General features: G+C 42.2%; 1 protein-coding gene across 1 annotated transcript in view; it reads left to right on the top strand.

The window, feature by feature from the left end:
- The window catches only part of ccdc80 (coiled-coil domain containing 80), a 92017-nt gene extending 77512 nt beyond the window's left edge, over window positions 1-14505 (top strand). Inside the window, exons 3-12 of the mRNA XM_058082896.1 lie at window positions 1757-2829; window positions 4512-4709; window positions 4785-5290; window positions 5381-5707; window positions 7189-7345; window positions 9069-9205; window positions 11586-11737; window positions 12008-12111; window positions 12504-12587; window positions 13405-14505. Coding sequence (XP_057938879.1) covers window positions 2214-2829; window positions 4512-4709; window positions 4785-5290; window positions 5381-5707; window positions 7189-7345; window positions 9069-9205; window positions 11586-11737; window positions 12008-12111; window positions 12504-12587; window positions 13405-13727 — 2604 coding nt within the window. The 5' untranslated portion in view covers window positions 1757-2213 and the 3' untranslated portion in view covers window positions 13728-14505. The remainder of the gene's footprint in view (window positions 1-1756; window positions 2830-4511; window positions 4710-4784; window positions 5291-5380; window positions 5708-7188; window positions 7346-9068; window positions 9206-11585; window positions 11738-12007; window positions 12112-12503; window positions 12588-13404) is intronic.
- Window positions 14506-15281: the final 776 nt, after the last annotated feature.

Below are 15281 nucleotides of genomic sequence, written 5' to 3'. Positions count from 1 at the left end.
AAAAATGTGTTCCTAAATGCAACTATCTTAAGCATTTTGGAAAAAATAAAACTATTGCTATTAGCATCATTGATGAAACAGTGAAGAAATTATGGTACCCTATATGTCAAAGCAAGAACCCTATTGTTTTACAAATCAATACTTTTTTTTACACCTGATTTATTATGAAATCTAAAAAAAATACATAATCTTCTAACTTTCAAAGGTTTTTTTTTGCCACGTGTCAAAGCAAGAATGCTATACAGGTATCGAAGGCTTGAGGTTACAGGAGTCAACTATCATCCATCAAATGAAAATACATGGACTGTGTGATGTCAAGTCATGCTATCAACTCCACCTCTAAACTCGCATGTCAGTGGGCGGGCAGCCAGTTCAAAGGTCAAAGGGCAAGATCAGGAGGGGTCACTGTGTTTATGAAGGCACCCCTCAGATGGACGGTTGCACTACATCAACAGAAAAACTCACTGGGGGGTCAGGATGTTGCCTAAACAAGGTTTTGTGACATAGATGGAAAAAATTTCTCAATGCTCACCAAAAAAAGGTTCCTCCTTTGCCCTCGCCACACCGGTTTTATCATAATCCTGCATACAAACAGACCCAGAAATTAAAAACGCTAACAGTCCTATACAAAAATGTCCACCATCATGGAAAAAATGACTATCCTCCTTGTCTTTTTTGTTGAGTCACACACACACTAAAAAATCCCATATAGGGGAGTCTTCCTCAGTGGTGCAGCTGTTCTTATGTGTCAACATCAGGAGAGCTCCACAGGATGCTCTTCCGCCATCCAAAATGCGTCAGCGGAAGTTTTTACCATCCAGGAAGCAACAGAAGGACTGCCATGTCTGCTAGACGGGTGTCAGCGTGTCTCTGTGTTATTATTGTGGTTGTGGAGACAGAACTGCACTGAATATTATAGTAAAAAATAAAATAAAAATAAACACTACAGAGTTATAGATTTTAGAAACGTCATACAAAAAAGGCTTTCATTCTTCAGAAAAAAAGTTTTTAATTAAAAGATGAATATTTTTCAGAAAATGCTATTTTTTTGTCAATGAAGAATAATAAAAATGTTGTTGTAAATTGATAAAATAAAAAAATATATTATTAATATATATATTTTATATATATTTTTATGTATGTAATTTTTTTAATATTTTTTGTATTATTTTAATTTTTGTATATGTAAATTTATGTAAATTAAGTTGTATAATTTTGACCAGGTCTGCATGGTGGATGAGTGGTTAGCATGTAGGCCACACAGTCAGTAGATTGGGAAGACCTGGGTTTGACTCTCCGCTTGGGCATCTCTGTGTTTGCATGCCCCCCGCCTCTTGCCCTAAATCAGCTGGGATAGGCTCCAGCATACCCCTGTGACCCTAGTGAGGATAAGCGGCATAGAAAATTGATGGATGAAAGGAATTTTTACCAAAAAAAACTCAAATATATGAGAACAAATTAACAGAAAATCAAGCCATAGTTTCTGAGACATTAAAAATGTTATATCAACATTTAAATCACATAAAAACACATTATAGCTTTTGAATTCAATGTGACCCCGATGTAATTGGAACATAATCATAAGTAGAGGGTGAAAAAATGCGTTTTTCTGCTGCTTTGAAAAAAAAAAGAACTTGATACCGAGTGTGGTCACTGCACCTAAGGGGAGGAGGGAAATATACAGTACATCCACTTTTTCATGTTATTATTATTATTACTGCTGTCATGACTATTTTACTGAATGCTTTTGTTCAAGAGGCGTGGTGTCAGCGGAGCTCCAGAGTGGAGAGAGCCTGCTGAGGAGTGAGGAGGTTCATGTGGACATTTCTGGAGGAGGCTGTCCAAGGAGGAGACCGACGGGAAGGGATTGGAACACGGAGGAGAGAATTCCTTCCATTTCTATTTTGCATCTGGAGGATATTCGCACTAAGTTGGAATTATAAAACGTAAAGAAGTGGAGTTTTGACTTATCGTGAGATGTGACGTGGACGGTTGTTTTCATCCACATCAAGTTTAGTTAGTTTAGTTTGTTTCAAAATGACGAATAACAGCAAACGCCTCCGGATTCTCTTAACTTGAGATTCGTTTTTTGGGTTGTCGCCACTTCGACTAACTCCGTAAAAGAAGCTTTTTTTGTACACACTCTGTCAATGTTTATCTTCATTTGGAGTTAATCGATTTGGCTTCAAATGACTTAACCTCATCTTAGAACTATGTGTCGGGTTTCCATTCTCACCTTGGCGTTAATGTGCCTCCTGACATGGACAGGCGAGGCGGATAAATACACCCGTCGCATTCGGGCGCAGCTAAACGGGCGACCGAGGCCGGGTGCAACAACAAGGGGGCGCCATTTTGAGCGCGCGCGCCCCGGCTTCGCCTCTGCCATCTCGGTGCACAGCTTCAAGAAGGCGGATGGCGTTCAAGCAGATGAGGCCACATCTCGGATGCGGAGAAGAGGCGCGGGGGTGGGAAGTGTCGCGATGCTACAGGACGAAGGCACCCCCGGCGGGGCGAGGGCCAGGGTGACAAGAATGCCCACCGGCGCAGGTTCGCCCAACCTGCTGGCCAGTTTCGCGGGGAAGAACCGAGTTTTGGTGATCTCGGCGCCGCACGAGTCCGATGGCTACTACCGCTTGATGATGTCGCTACTGAAAGCCGACGTGTACTGCGAGCTGGCTGAGAGGCACGTCCAGCAGATCGTCATGTTCCACCAGGAGGGTGAGATGGGCGGGAAGGTGCGACGGATTACCACCGAGGGTAAAGTGATGGAGGAACAGTTGGACGTCACCCTCATCCCGAGACTCATGAGCTTCCTGAAGCTGGAGAAAGGTAACTCTTAAGGTTAATAGAAAATTATATATTTGTGTTTACAAAAATGCTTTTCAAATTTTCTAAAGATATATTTTTTTAGTTTAGTCATCCTGTACATCAGGGCACCATGTTGGCCCCACAGTAAGGAGATCTGGGTTTGAATCTCCATTGGGTATCTCTGTGTGAAGTTTGCATGGGTTTCGCACATTTTCCAAAAACATACATGTTAGGTTAATTGACAACTCCAAAATATCCATACAGATGCATGAGTATGAATGATCGTCTATATGTGCCCTGAGGTGTGCCCTGCGATTGACTGACGTCAGAAGGGATAGGCTCCAGCATACCCCTGCAACCCTAGTGAGTGGTATAGAAGATGGAAATTAGGGTCATTGAAGGCAACATTTTGCCAGACTTTTATGAAAATGTGTACGTTAGTTTTACTAAATCGAAGGCTCCAGTAGGTGAGAAGTCCAAACAAGGCAGGGGTCTCAAACACGCGGCCCGCGGGCCAAATGTGTCCCGCAGGACACTAGTTTGAGGCCCCCGCCTTGATATGAAAGTTTAATGTTAGTGCGGCCCGCGCAAGTTTGATATGGATGCTGTATGGTATCATGTACCCAGAAAAAAATTATTACGTTTGATTAATGTTCATGTTAAAGGTTAACTAACTGTTAATAGTTATCCTCCCTATCCGTGTGGAAGTGGTAAGTTTTTGGCTATTTAAGTTTAAAGGAAATAACTTGAAGGCTACCGTTTAGGTCGCTAGCTCTCTAGTTTGCGAGTTAGCATGTGTCTCAAGACCCTGCAGTTGCGCAATATGTTGTAAATAAAAAGAGTATAAATGTGACTATAGTCGTGTTTTGTCATGTCTACAGGGCTCTAATAATGCTTTGTTAATTTTAATCTGAAAAAAATTATTTGTCTACCCACCAACTATATATGGTTTCTTAAGTTTTTATTATTTGCCGTTTTATTATTATTATATTTATTTATTACTGATTGATTGATTTTCTTTATTTTTGATTTGTTTATTGTAGAAAATTGGAACCAAAGCAAAGTTTAAAAAAAAAAAATGTTTTTAATTAATGCGTTTTTGTTTTTTTTTGAAAACCTGATGCGGCCCAGTCTCACCCAGACCCGAGCTCCAGTGGCCCCCAAGTAAATTGAGTTTGAGACCCCTGCTTTAAGGGATCTGTCTGCCAGTCAGGTTCACGTTGGGCCACCCAGAAAGGAAGGGAAGATCCACAGGGAATGAATGTATGAATGTGAGTGTGAATGGTTGTTTGTCTATATGTGCCCTGTGATTGGCTGGCGACCAGTCCAGGGTGTACCCCGGCCGGTAACAGGGCTTTGATTCATATATAAGAAATCCTACTTCACAAAATTTCATCTCACAAACCAATTAACCACAATAAACAAAATAGATATGTATACTCAAATATAATCGATGTTAGTCTCTCGGATGTTTTAAAAAAAAAACATGTATGCTAGCTTCTACTTATACTTCTATTTATCAAGGACTGTAAATTATAATTGGAACTTGAAATCATTCAAGACTGCTATCGAGTACCAGTCAGGGTGACTGGTGATGGTCCTTGTTCTTTTATCAACAAGCAAGTAGTTCAGGGTTCAGCTGGGACTGGTTCAAGTCCTTGGTGTCTTTGCATCATGCATTAATCATATCATTCATTCTGCAGGTAAATTTGGGATGGTTCTGCTGAAGAAGACGCTGCAGGTGGAGGAGCGGTATCCATACCCTGTGAGGCTGGAGGCCATGTATGAGGTGATCGACCAGGCGCCCATGAGGAGGCTGGAGAAGCTTCGTCAGAAAGGTTTTGTCCAGAAATGTAAAGGAGCAGGCGTGGAGGGTCAAGTAGAAGAGGGCACGCTTACTGGTGGGTATGAACCCGATGAATGAATCATGGACTGGAACCTGATTTTTAAGCATTTGATTGTGTGTGTGTGGACAGTGGATACACCAACTGAAAGAAAACCAGCAAAGAAATTCATGAGAAAGCCCACAACAACCACATCTACAACAACAGCAACAACAACAACTACTACGACTCGACCAACAACAACCACAACTCGACAAACAACAACGACAACTCGACCGACAACGACCACAACTCGACAAACAACAACGACAACTCGACCAACAACCACTACAACTACAACAACCAAAGCCACAACAACCACAAGAAGAACCACCACCACCAAACGAACCACCACAACCACACTGACACCAACCAGACCCCATACCATGGCCATAGTGGTACCCCCACCACCAAGAACCACCGCTGATTCCTATTACTACAACCCAAGAGAGAGGGAGCGCTACCCGGCCAAAACCACACCATCTGGTGACAACCACACAAACAAAGACCAGAAGGATCCACGTATTAACAAGCTGGTTCCCGTCACACGAAAACCCTCCAAGATCAAACCAATAAAGAGGAAAAATGAAGGCGAGAAGGTGAGCAGATTCTCCAGACTCAAAGGGATTTTGGTTAGGGTTTCCCGAACTTAAGGGTTGACTGACTCAGTTGTTTCTACATCCATACAGGTGCTAACAAATGAGTACGAGGCTGGCAAGCCGACAGTCACTTATCCTGAAGAGAACGAGGGCTTCCCGGATATCATTCCCACCAAGAAGGTGAAGGCCAAGCATGACAAAAAGAAAAACAAGAATGAGAAGGCTGCCAAAAAGGCAGAGAGGCGAGGCGGTAAGATGGGCAAAGAGGGTAAGAATGGCGGCAAGAAAAATGGAAAGAAGCTGTCAAAGTACCCAGAAAAGGACGACTACCCGAAGCCCACGAAGAAGCCGACACCTCCTCCCAAGGGATCTCTGGCCTCCTTCCTGGACTACTTTGAGAACCGTAGAAGACTGCTGGTAAGAGTACATACGTTTGTTCATGTCCGTCATGCATCCGTGATGAGGTGAACCCCACGGTTTGGGAGGGAGTTTTCCTAACAGATGTTAGGGTATTCCTAACATCTGGATCTAAGTAACCGCATTACCCTACAAAGAATTCAGGCGATTCGAATCCTAACAACATCCCAATACAATCCATAATCTATGACAGATAATACACCCAGTTAGAATAATATGGTAATGGTTTTATTTCATTTGAACATGCATCAGATTACAATTGAGTGCATCACATAATCAGTTCACAGTTCCACATGTCCAAAAGGAGTAGGAAGAAGCAAAGCTTATTAAATCCTACACCTCCATCTGGTACTTTTACAATCAGTACATTTGTTCACTTCCTGCTTTCTTAATATAGTTTTACGTTTTTTTTTCTTTTTTTAATTTTATTTTTCGTGCAAATATGGATCCCATCCTTCCACATAAGAGGTGCAGAGGTGTCAAGACAGAATGGGATAGTCAGGATTATAATATATTTGTACTTATATTGGTAATAAATCCTGATACAGTACTAAAGTATAGGACAGATGGTGTTACAATAACTAGAAACTCATGTTCCTTGATGATCACAATGCAAAGATCACAAAGCATCTTAAAATTATTTATGACAACATGACAAGCTAGGGCGGCACGGCGGGCGAGTGGTTAGCGCGCAGACCTCACAGCTAGGAGACCAGGGTTCAATTCCACCCTCGGCCATCTCTGTGTGGAGTTTGCATGTTCTCCCCGTGCATGCGTGGGTTTTCTCCGGGTACTCCGGTTTCCCCCCACATTCCAAAAACATGCTAGGTTAATTCATAGGTATGAATGTGAGTGTGAATGGTTGTTTGTCTATATGTGCCCTGTGATTGGCTGGCGACCAGTCCAGGGTGTACCCCGCCTCTCGCCCAAAGACAGCTGGGATAGGCTCCAGCACCCCCTGCGACTCTCGTGAGGAAAAAGCGGTAGAAAATGAATGAATGGATGAATGACAAGCTAGATGTACATTACCTTATGTTGGTTTGTAGGGTGTGCTTCACGACAAGACTGGAAAATAGTTCACTTAAGTATGGAAGCTAGTGCTTTTGTATATTTTTTCTACAAAACTATTGCGTAAACATGTTCCCTCCAAGATTGAAGCTTTAAGAGATTAGAAATTCTTCTTCAACAAACAGTAACCACTGCATTTTTGTTTAATGTGAGACTTTGATAGTGAGTCACTGAGTTCTTTGCGAGGCTCTGCAGTGGTTCACTTCACGCAGCGCTATCACCCATGTGCAGCTGTATGCTAGCTAGACTGCGCGTCTCTGTTTTGCAGCCACCATAGATTCTTATCACACGGGTAGAAGCTGGGAAAAATATGGCCGCTCCTCCACTTGCAGGTTAATGTAAACACTCACTTGGCAGCGTACTGCGTATGAGTGTGACCTCTACATATTGACCCCACATATTCTCCCCCACAGCTGATTACATCACCCATGGAGGAGAACAAGATGTATGTCCAGCAGAGGGACGAGTACTTGGAATCGGTATGTGAGATGGCCATCAGGAAAGTCTCCATCATCACCATCTTTGGCTCGCTGGTCAACTCCACCATGAAAATAGACCACTACCAGTTGGGTAAAGAGGCTCGAACGTTACACTGCTGTCCGTCTAAACATGTGCATGAGATCAAGTCCTTCTCCCCCACTGCTTTGGCAACATCCCCTGGGTGCTTGCAGTTGCTGAGTCATACACCCACGCTATGGATGTTTTCCAAACTTGAAGTGACCGTATGTGGGTGGAGATTGTAGCTTTGCAAAGACTACACTACACTCTAAACCAAGGGTCTCAAACTCAATCTACTTGGGGCCCACTGGAGCTAGGGTCTGGGTGAGGCTGGGCCGCATCAGGTTTTCAAAAAAAAAAAACGCATTTATTATAAACAAACATTTTTTAAAAACTTTGCTTTGGTTCCAATTTTCTACAAGAAAAGCTCTGATAAAACATTCCATTGTTCTGAATATCTTACTTTTTATTTTTCTACACAAAATAAGATGAAAAATAAATAAACAAATCAAGAATAAAGAAAATCAATCAATCAGTAATAAATAAATAAATATAATAATAATAATAAAACGGCAAATAATAAAACTTAAGAAACCACATATAGTTGGTGGGTAGACAAAAATTAACAAAGCATTATTAGAGCCCTGTAGACATGACAAAACACGACTATAGTCACATTTACACTCTTTTTATTTACAACATATTGCGCAACTGCAGGGTCTTGAGACACATGCTAACTCGCAAACTAGAGAGCTAGCGACCTAAATGGTAGCCTCCAAGTTATTTCCTTTAAACTTAAATAGCCAAAAACTTACCACTTCCACACGCATAGGGAGGATAACTATTAACAGTTATTTAACCTTTAACATGAACATTAATCAAACGTAATATTTTTTTCTGGGTACATGATACCATACAGCATCCATATCAAACTTGCGCGGGCCGCACTAACATTAAACTTTCATATCAAGGCGGGGGCCTCAAACTAGTGTCCCGCAGGCCGCATGTTTGAGACCCCTGCTCTAAACTCTCCAACTTTACCATTATACCACATAGTATACCGGCAACCTAAACGTTGTGAAGCTACACTCAGCTACAGTTTTAAGAAGATGCTCTGTGTCACTTTTGAATGTGGTCTGAAAGCTTATAGCTTTTTAAAACTTTATAGTCTGCATGTTGCACCGCAAGACAAGTTTTCATCCACATGGAATTTTTGGGGGGAAAAAAGCTGGAAAGTGATGTCACTGTGCAACCGCATTGCTTTTTTTCCCCCCACTAGAAAAACACTTGTGTGTACAAACAACCGACTCTTTTAGTCGGGCTCCTCCCTGGTTGAAGGTGACCTCACTGTTGAAGCTTTGGTTTGTCAGTACACGCATTGTTGTGTCGGTGTACAGATGTATATTTTAAGTAAAGTAGGTGGTCTTAAGGTGAGTTATTTTAGTAATACTGTAGAAAAATACAAACAGCTACCAATTACGTGATGTAGTTGGACACATAACTTTAGGGCAGATGGTAAAGTGACTAGGGTACTCTTAACTGCACTATTGTAGTAAAACAAAGCTAATCAGCACCACAATCTGATTATTAATCTTATGATTAACTGTTTTAGTCTCTATAAATGCAAATTTGCTACAGCTACGGCATCTCATCAGTACACCAAGAAGTTATCGAGTAAAAGCAGCTCTTTAGCGAGTGTGTCCTTGATTGACTCACCTTGTGTCCATCGAATATTAAATTCCCGTCCAGTCCTGGAAACACTCAGTTTCTCCCCTCCTTTCTTCCGCCCATGTAGAGAACGACAAGCCTATGAAGGGATTGCGTCAGGAGGATTTGGTGAACCAGGATCTGATCACAGAGTTGAGGAAAGAGTTCAGCATGATCCATGATGACTTCCACATGGTTCTCACTGACACCGACATGAGGATCAAGGTAAGATGTTGGACACTACATGTTAGTATTCTGTATGAACAACTCCCAGGTTCACCTAGATTGGACTAAGATGAACTGATTCTTGAAGAAAAAAAAGAGAGGGTTTTTTGGAGCAGTACCCAAACATAGAAGACTTTCCAGTCACACTAAGTGTTTTTGTATACATTTCATAGCTTGCAATGTATTTCAAGACCTTACATTGGGTTTACACTATTTAGAACCAGCAACCAACCAGAACCAACTCCTCACATCCACCTGACTACAAACAATACTCCACAGTGTCCCAATGAAAAAGCCGAAGAACAGCACATTAGCTATCAAGGGCAAGCAAATGCAATAGGTAGCATATAAACCGTAATACTAACTCTGGACAGATTTTTTTTTGACGATTTTTTTCTGGCCATAAATGACAGACTTCCTCTGTTGGTTGGATGGTCTGGATTATAGCATCCTCACAGTGATGATGTATGAAATCATCCAAGTATATCAAGACTACCATATGCACTATTTAAGGACTAGATACATTACCCCATACTGAATTTGGACAATAGTTCCTGTGGTACAAACTAGGGATCGACCGATATGGTTTTTTGGGGGCCGATGCCGATTTTTTTCCATCACCCTCAGCCGATGGCCGATATTTGTGGCCGATCCTGCTTTTGATCCCTCAATTTACATGAAAAAATGACCATGATAAACATTACAGGTCTCATGTTTAAACAAATATTTATTGAAATGTAAACACTGAACACAGTAGGATTCAGCTTTCTTAAACACACATTTAAACAGCATTATCAACTTTAAAAGGAATACATTTCTGTCGTAGTTTAAATTTATCTAGCATCAATGTGATGACTGCTCCTCCGCAGCGTGACGCGCACCCCCCCACACACATCACACTGACACAATTTAGTACGATATATAAAACATTTCTCTCGTCATTAAAGTTGGTGTCGTGAATGATAAAGACCTCTCATAAGCAGACACGGCTGTTCCAATTCCTTCTGTGTGTGTGTGTGTGTGTGTGTGTGTGTGCTCAGAGAGAGCGCACACACACATAACACGACACGCATTTAAAGTTGCATAGTTGTTCGTTCTTGTTCTGCTCAACTAGTGAGAGTGCTTTTATTCGTCTGTTGCGTTGGTATGTGATGTTTTTGGGCTTTCTTGTTGTCCCACCGGGGCAACACAAAGCTAGCTGCCCCGGCGGATGCCTGACTGTAAATCATGCGGTGGAAAAATACATCGGCGAACCCACGCGCATATCGGCCAATACCGATACAAGGAAAAAACGCAAATATCGGCCCGATGTATCGGTCGATCCTTAGTACAAACGCACCAAATTTCCATGGAAAGTTCCTCGCGGTCGAGTGGTTAGCGCGCAGACCTCACAGCTAAGAGACCAGAGTTCAATTCCACCCTCAGCCATCTCTGTGTGGAGTTTGCATGTTCTCCCCGTGCATGCGTGGGTTTTCTCCGGGTACTCTGGTTTCCTCCCACATTCCAAAAACATGTTAATTGGTGACTCCAAATTGTCCATAGGTATGAATGTGAGTGTGAATGGTTTGTCTATATGTGCCCTGTGATTGGCTGGCGACCAGTCCAGGGTGTACCCCGCCTCTCGCCCGAAGACAGCTGGGATAGGCTCCAGCACCCCCCGCGACCCTCGTGAGGAAAAGCGGTAGAAAATGAATGAATGAAGTTCCTGTGGTTCAAATGCACGCAAGGATGCTAAAACTGTCCCCTTGTGTGATAACCTAACTCAATGAACTGTCCTCACGTTGGTGTTCTAATACTTAAAGTATTGCCACATCCGTCCACCATGTCCCCCGTCCGCTTTCACTAAAGCTGTACTATCCTTGTACTCGCCTTGACGCAAACACTGTTTTAATTCACACAACATAACATTTGCCCGATGGCTGCTTGTGCATGTGTGCGACTGTGCACACATGCCAAGAAAAATCACGGGGTTGTTTTTGGACAGATCCATCAAAGAGGCTAGTGTTCACCGGCTCTGTGACAGCCGCCAGATACAGAGACAGGAACGTCTGTGGACTTGTGAGGAACGTGGGCGGGAGTTGGGTGTGCAGCGGATTCATCATAGCCCTGAGAAATGAGTGTTGGATGTGGCTTGGATGCTTTTTCTTGTAATCCAGATACTGTAGCTCAGCATTCCAGGTGCTGCTTCCCAGAAGTCCAAGAATGCAAAATATGTGACGGACCACACCACAATTACAGGAAAAATAGTCTAAAACGTGACTGAAAGTTATTTTTTTTCCTTCAGTTGTGTCCGTTAAGTCCATATGTTCACCGTTTTATTCTGTGGCTTTTGACAAGTTCAAATCAACCCAAGTGATCAGTGATGGTCTTCTTCTGCCAGCAATCCTACGAGGTTCCCATCGCCATGAAAGCCGTGTTCAATTACATCGACACGTTCTCCTCACGCATCCGAGAAATGGAACAGCAGAAGCGAGACGGCGTTGTTTGCAAGAAAGAAGACAAGCCCAGATCATTGGAGAACTTCCTCTCGAGGTAAGGATTTGCCTCAGAGCAGATACTAGATTACGTTTCTGTATTGCCTGTTTGGGTGGTCCCATTAGTTTCCTCTTTCAAGAACATTTTCCGGTTCTCGATTATGAACATGTCCACAATTTACAGTAAATTTTATATCCCACAGATTTCTACAGTAATTTAAACAGGTATATTTTAAGGCTATAATTTAGGATACCAGTCATTGTGGAAAAGTCCAGTGTACTCAAAATTCACTGCCCAGTCAGGCCCATAAATGTGTTGCAATCACAGGTTCCGATGGCGTCGCCGTCTCTTCATCATCTCTACTCCCAGTGATGAGGAGTGGGCCTATCAGCAGCAGCTCTATGGCCTCAGCAGCCAGGCCTGCAACCTGGGTGAGCATTGGTTAAAATTAACTTTTACCAAGGGCTGACATTCCGTACCGGTTTTTAAGAGTTTAATTGACTGCTACTTTCAAGGAACCAAATTCATTTGAGAGCCACAAGAGAAGAATCAAGGTTTGTTTGGCTTGTTATCCAGCAGTTCTCAACAAGACAAAAACATGATTTTCTTGTACCAGATGGAAAAAAAAACTCTTTGGCCTAGAGTCCTCGGACTATTGCCTTCTCATCTTACCTAGTAACCGCCTGCTCAGCTTAGGATGGCTCCAATAACAAACAGGCACAGTGAGGTCATCGCGGATTAGCTTAGCGAATGAGGACTGAGAGACAGAATGTTGGTCTTTTAAGATCTGGGCGTTCTTGTAATGCATGTTGTATTTTTGTAGGTTTAAGGCACATCTCCATTCTGAAGTTGGTTGGGACGGAGCTGCTGGACATGGGAGGAGTGTTGGAACTTTATCCTTTTAATGGTAAGCACCATCTCTGACAAGTAGCATGTTCCTATTTGACTGGAATAATAACAAAACTGGCTGCACGGTGGACAAGTGGTTAGCACGCAGGCCTCAGAGCTAGGACACCAGAGTTCAATTCCACCCGGGGAGTGTTAGCATGTTCTCTACATGCATGTGTGGGTTTTATCCGGGTACTCCAGTTTCCTCCCACGTTCCAAAAACATGCTAGGTTAATTGGCGACTCCAAATTGTCCATAGGTATGAATGTGAGTGTGAATGGTTGTTTGTCTATATGTGCCCTGTGATTGGCTGGCCACCAGTCCAGGGTGTACCCCGCCTCTCGCCCAAAGACAGCTGGGATAGGCTCCAGCACCTCATGCAACCCTCATGAGGATAAGCAGTAGAAAATTAATGAATAATCCAAAAACTACCAAGAAACCTCGAGACTCCATCGCTTTACTATCCAGTTTACCTTATTTAAGGTCCTGGTCCAGGTATTGAGGTGTATGGTCCACATGATGGAGCGATGATGTTGCACACGCAGGTGTTTACTCTTCTAAACTGTGAAATGTATCTTTTATGATTTATGAGTCATGCAGATTTCTTCTAAGAAAGGCTAACATTCTGATTCCAAAGCAGCGTTTCCTCATGAAAATGCTTCCAAATTCCCAGCATTTTTGTACAGGGCTTTGTTGTTCCACAGGTTCCAAATCCATGCAGCATTTCAGATTCACGTCATATAACCTCCATAAACCGTTTCCATTCTATGAAATGTGTCATTAACCGAACTGTTTGGAATAAGATTGCCTAACTTCTACGTTTATACTCCATCCAGGGAGCGCCACGGTGGAACGCGAAGGCCTGTCAGCAACCCTCGTCAAGGACATGAGGAACTACTTCCAGATCAGCCCAGAATACTTCTCCATGCTGTTAGTGGGTAAGGACGGTAACGTCAAGTCCTGGTACCCCTCGCCCATGTGGTCAATGGCGATCATCTACGACTTGGTGGACTCGATGCAGTTGCGCCGGCAGGAAATGGCCATCCAGCAGTCGCTGGGCATGCGTTGCCCCGAGGACGAATACGGCGGCTACGGTTACCACCAACACGGATACGAACATGGCTATCAGGACGGCTATCACCAGGGCTACGGTTACTAGCTGCTTCTCTAAATATGTGGGTGGATGCTCGCCACATGCAACCTAGCACCCCCTTCCTTCTGTTAGCAGCCCTTTAATTTCCCCAAAATGAGGTCATTGGGTGTTTTTGTAGCACTAAGTGGAGGCAGCCAAATGATAGCTTTCACCACTTCTTCCAGATATAGCCCAGTATGGTGCCACTTAATGGTCATTTGCGAGAGGCTCTATCTAATCAAGAGATGGGTTAGCCAATAAAAGTATAGAGGAGCATAAGGGGAGTTTGTTTTTATTTTTAACTCAGACCAATTTCCATGTTATCACTGTAGATAATGCGCTAAAATAAGTCATATCTGTATTTATTTGACTTCTGTTGCAGTTATTCAGCTGCTCTCTTGTTGCAATTATTTATACTCTATTTTGGCTACATGATACATTGATTTTACTTCTAGTAATGCTATTATGTCAAGCTGCTTTTTTTTGTTTTTTTTAGCTTTATACTTTCTACTTTATGAAATACTGGCCTTTTGTGAAAGATTTCTATAAAATATTTGGGTAACACTTTATTGTAATGTACACAAAATTACAGTAGTTAATGAAGAACCAACCTACCTAACCCTCACCACTACTCATTAGTTCCTCTGTAACTACTGTAAATGTATGTGCCTCAGTCATTAGTGCCTCAGGAGTTAGTAACTGTTGTATTTTTGTGTACCTTCATTGGAAAGTGAGACCAATATCTGTATTATGATACGTATGACAATGGAATAAAAGAATGACATTTCTTGTAATACAATGTGAAGTATTGTGTACTTGTTTTATGCCCACATTAGGCACACCTGCTGATACAATGACATTTAATGCAAGAGCTGTTGTCAGTAAAATGCAGTGCAAACTAAAAGTATAATAATGTTCATGGTCATGTTTACGGACCGCAGAACGAAGTGTGAAATCTCCCAACCTTGTACCGACTTAGGATGCATGAGATGTGTTTTCCATGGAACAAAGCAGCCTATTTTCAGAGAGTTTAAAAATATATATATATATATATTGTGAATCACAAATGTGTGGGGATCCACTATAGTGCATTAAATAATTTCTAATGGTAAAATTACACTAAGTGTGGGAATATTTTGGAAAGTCTGAATAAGTAGCAAAGTTGTCCCGAGTAAGCTGAACATATTGGTGTTGGATTTTTTTTAAATTGAAGTGGTTAAGACATGGAGTAGCGGACAAAAAAAGGTGGCGGAATAAGAAAAAGTAGGAAGAAGAGGAATAACTAGATGAAAATGACCGACTACAATAACATATGCGTGAATGCTTTCAGAATTCACACAATTATGGCAGTCTAATGATTAAACATGTTAATCAAATTAATCAGAATTATACAGTAAACCTCGGATATATCGGACTCGGATATATCGGAAATTCGCTCACAACGGACAGATAAAAAAGAACCGATTTTTCTGTAATGCATTTCCAATAAAAATTCATTGCATATATCGTGACAGGCCGCTATACGACGTCATTTGCAGCGTTTGCAGCGTTGCCTGCGCGTCCAGGTACATTGGAAACATG

The sequence above is a fragment of the Doryrhamphus excisus genome, chromosome 9 (genome assembly GCF_030265055.1).
Source record: "Doryrhamphus excisus isolate RoL2022-K1 chromosome 9, RoL_Dexc_1.0, whole genome shotgun sequence".
NCBI lineage: Eukaryota > Metazoa > Chordata > Actinopteri > Syngnathiformes > Syngnathidae > Doryrhamphus > Doryrhamphus excisus.
This window is presented reverse-complemented; position numbering and strand designations above follow the sequence as displayed.